We start from the raw sequence: 4,365 nt of genomic DNA, 5'->3' as shown, positions 1-4,365 counted from the left end.
GCAAGTCCTTACAGATGATAGCCCATTTGGCAATCATCAATGTAAGATGCCTGAAATACATAAAGGTATTTTAATTTTCCCTTTTCTTATTATTAGAAGCTTTCTGTTTTCATTATAAGTTATTTCACTTACATATATATGTAATCTTTATCATCATTTCATGTCTGCTTTCCATACTGGGTTTGATGCATTGTTATGATATAAATCAATTCTTATTTATAGATGTTACCCTCCTAGACAGGTCAGAGGATCATGTTTTACTCATAAGTTTCACTTCTGGCTTTCTTGTACATGCTTGTGCATGCATCTACATACATTTATATTTATATACAGGATGGCCCAAAATTAGGTTTACAGTTATCACGTAGGCACTTTAAATTTCTTTTAAAATATTTTATTACATTTAAATTTCTATCTTATAAACTGAAAAGGGAGCTTGAGAAAACTAAATTAGCATAGAATAATGGTTTCATATTTTTTTACAATTAAGATCTAAACTGTTAATATATGAATGTGAAGGAGATAGTTGAATAACTGTAAACCTACTTTTGGGCCACCCTGTCACTAAAGTTATAATTAGAGTTTAGATTTAAATCTAAAATTTAAATTGTGTTTTGGGTGTGTCCCTGGTGATATGCCAGCAAAGCATGTTCACTGCTTATGGCTACCTGGCATCATCCATTGTAATTATGTATTTATATTTAAGGCGGTCCCCCTGGCATGGCCATGGTCTTATGATGGTAAAAGGTATATAAATAAATGTAGAGAGAGGCTAAAAAGACAGAGAAAAAGAGGTTGATAGAGAACCTTTCTCATTTATTTCAAAGCATACAAATCAACAGCCATCAAATTGCACAGGATTATTTGTGTGTATATTTGCATGTGTGTGTGTACGATGATGATGATGATATATATATATATATATATATATATATATATATATATATATATATTATATACGTATATATTATATATGTAGATAATGTATATATGCATATATATATATATTATATATGTACATAATGTATATATGCATTTGTATATATATTATATAAGTACATAATGTATATATATGCATATATATTATATATGCATATATATATGTGTGTGTGTGTGTGTATATATATATATATATATATCATGCATACATATATATGTATGATATCATACATACATGTGAAGGCGCATGGCTCAGTGGTTAGAGCGTCGAGCTTACGATCGTGAGGTTGTAAGTTTGAATCCCAGACTGGGCTGTGTGTTGTGTTCTTGAGCAAGACACTTTATTTCACATTGATCCAGTTCACTCAGCTGTAGAAATGAGTTGCGATGTCACAGGTGTCAAACTGTATCGGCCTTTGCCTTTCCCTTGGATAACACTGGTGGCATGGAGAGGGGAGGCTGGTATGCATGGGTGACTGCTGGTCTTCCATAAACAACCTTGCCTGGACTTGTGCCTGAGAGAGTAACTTTCTAGGTGCAATCCCATGGTCAATCATGACGGAAGGGGGTTTCAGCATACATACATCTATATATGTATAATATACACATACAATGTGTGTGTAAGTGTATGTGTGTATATATATATATATATATATCAAATTCGTTTAGTCATTTATGAACATGAACTGTCTCCAAGCAACTGGACAGGCAAGTCTCTTGTAAACTTATTCCTGAAGAAAGGTAGATTGTTGATTTAAGAGAAGGCTAGAAGCAAATAAATAGTAAGGAATCTGATGTAATTAAAATTTACAATGAATGACCTCAAAGTGAACTGCCTGGGAACATAATTTACTTATTTATGAATGATTTAAATTATTTATTTAGCATATCTTTCTTTAATTGTAACCAATCAAATCCTTTTTGGTAGAGATGTCTTTGTTCTAGTAATTTTTCTGCACATCGTTGCACTTTGTATTCATTTTTGCGTAGGTACATTCGAGTATCATGCTGCATTTGCTCGAGTTTTTGCATTCTGATTTCATCTAATGTACAGGGTTCAGAAAGATATGGATTGAATCGGAAGTAGCTGCTTGGGTGTAGTAAATCGGTCAAAGTTGTATTAACAGCTAAAAGAAGAAAGTAAATAATATATCTTAAATGATGAATAAGATGAAATATGAATGTTATAGGCTCATGATTAATTTATATAGAAGAAGGGGAAATAGCAGAGTGACTCAACTCTAGCATATTGCAGGCACTTATTTTACCAAGCACCAGAAGGAGAGTTTTGACTCAAAAACTAAATACTCTCAGCTATTTACAGCCCTTGTGACCCTATGAATTTTAACTGTTATGGTACAGATACAACCCAGACATTTCACACACTAATGATCCAGAACCTCTTATAATCCATATTAATTTACAAACAGCAACTTCAAATTCCTGTAGCCACCAGATTAGTTTACTAGTACTTTGCACAGACTAGTATCATGCATGTTGTTGGCACTCCGTCGCTTACGACGTCCAGGGTTCCAGTTGATCCGATCAACGGAACAGCCTGCTCGTGAAATTAACGTGCAAGTGGCTGAGCACTCCACAGACACATGTACCCTTAACGTAGTTCTTGGGGATATTCAGCGTGACACAGTGTGACAAGGCTGACCCTTTGAATTACAGGCACAACAAAAACAGGAAGTAAGAGTGAGAGAAAGTTGTGGTGGAAGAGTACAGCAGGGTTCGCCAACATCCCCTGCCGGAGCCTCGTGGAGCTTTAGGTGTTTTCGTCCAATAAACACTCACAACGCCCGGTCTGGGAATCGAAACCGCGATCCTATGACCGTGAGTCCGCTGCCCTAACCACTGGCCATTGCGCCTCCACAGTATCATGCATAGTACAGTATTAATAAACTTGTGTCAATTATAATCATGCAGAGGTACCCATATTTCATTTAATTATCTAAGTAAATTTAATATTTGTTCAATTTAGTGTGTTGACCATGGTGACCACCCTTGGTTCAGAAAAATCAGTAATCAAGAGAGATTTGGGAACCAATGATTCTGGAAAATCAATGTTATGCCTGTAATAAATTCTAATTTACAACTTTTTCAAACACTATGATATTATTTCGACTCCAGGTTTTAACAAGTTACCAGCTAATAAAATATAAATATGTTTATATAAAATATAAATCCATTTAAAATAAATAAAAGAAATGAAAAATGAATACTATAAAGAGTTGTTTATATCCATTAAAAATTTGTATGCAGATGTCTCCAAATACAAATTTAAAATAGGAACAAATTGTGATTGATATATTAAAAAAACATTACTTTAGTCATGCCTCCAGGTAAGACATATTACAGTCAGCTTTCCTGAAAAATATCAGCTACTTCCTAGCTGAGTGAATAGAAATTCAACTTTGTTATCAGTTATTTTCAAAACTAACTGCACCTACACCAGGATGTAAAATACAATAAAAAGACACTCCCATTGCATAATTGCTTGTTTATTCATTGCAGGTGAGCACTGATAAGTTTCAACTTCAGACACTATATTGTGATTTAGACAAAGTACATTCCAGTTAAGTTATTTTTCTAATAATATGTACAAACTATTGAAAATATCACGTATTTGTATCATGTTATTTGTATACTACTGAAGATTTCATCGCAAAGTATTCAAGGGTAAATCAATTTAATAGAGCCCAAACATCTTCAAGTTATTGTCTATATCCAAATTCATAAACCTGGCTCAACAGAAGCCAACCACTACTCTATGACCAATGTATAATCAAAACATACAGGTGTTGGAATTTGAAAAACTACTATAGAATTTATTTACATTATTTACATTTGATGGATATTTGTCCTCATCTTGTTTGTTGTTAGCACGTTTCAGCTGATACACCCTCCAACCTTCATCAGTTGTCTTTGGGAAATTTCAAACCTGGGTTCTCATTCCTAAGGTATTTTTCAATGTTGTTGTTATTATTATTATTAGTCAGGTTACTGCCTGGAATTGAACTCAGAATCTTGAGGTTAGTAGTCCGCACTCTTAATCACTACGCCATATGCCCGTGGGCTTTTCTTTTTTTTCTTTTATTATATTCAATCCAGGTGGTATTAGCTTTGAGTATCTAAGTTAGATGGTTTGAAAGATGAGCTAGTTTTTGATGGAGTTTCTCTATATGTCTCTATTGAAGTCTAATGTCGGCTCCATACCGATTAGATAATACAGTTCTATATTTAAGAGATGAGACATTATTTACATTTGACGGATATGGCATAGCGGTTAAGAGCGTGGGCTACTAATCCCAAGATTCCAAGTTCGATTTCAGGCAGTGACCTGAACAATAATAATAATAATAATAATAATAATAATAATACTTACAAATATATATAACATACAGAAAATTGCACTACTGG

At 33.5% G+C, this 4,365-nt stretch overlaps 1 protein-coding gene across 1 annotated transcript in view; it reads right to left on the bottom strand.

The window, feature by feature from the left end:
- Positions 1 to 779: 779 nt before the first annotated feature.
- The window catches only part of LOC106875283 (calcium-independent phospholipase A2-gamma), a 29,067-nt gene continuing 25,481 nt past the window's right edge, over positions 780 to 4,365 (bottom strand). The window contains exon 8 of the mRNA XM_014923368.2: positions 780 to 2,066. Coding sequence (XP_014778854.1) covers positions 1,813 to 2,066 — 254 coding nt within the window. The 3' untranslated portion in view covers positions 780 to 1,812. The remainder of the gene's footprint in view (positions 2,067 to 4,365) is intronic.

The sequence above is a fragment of the Octopus bimaculoides genome, chromosome 1 (genome assembly GCF_001194135.2).
Source record: "Octopus bimaculoides isolate UCB-OBI-ISO-001 chromosome 1, ASM119413v2, whole genome shotgun sequence".
NCBI lineage: Eukaryota > Metazoa > Mollusca > Cephalopoda > Octopoda > Octopodidae > Octopus > Octopus bimaculoides.
The sequence above is the reverse complement of the archived record's forward strand: the minus strand, read 5'-3'. Positions and strand labels throughout refer to the sequence as shown.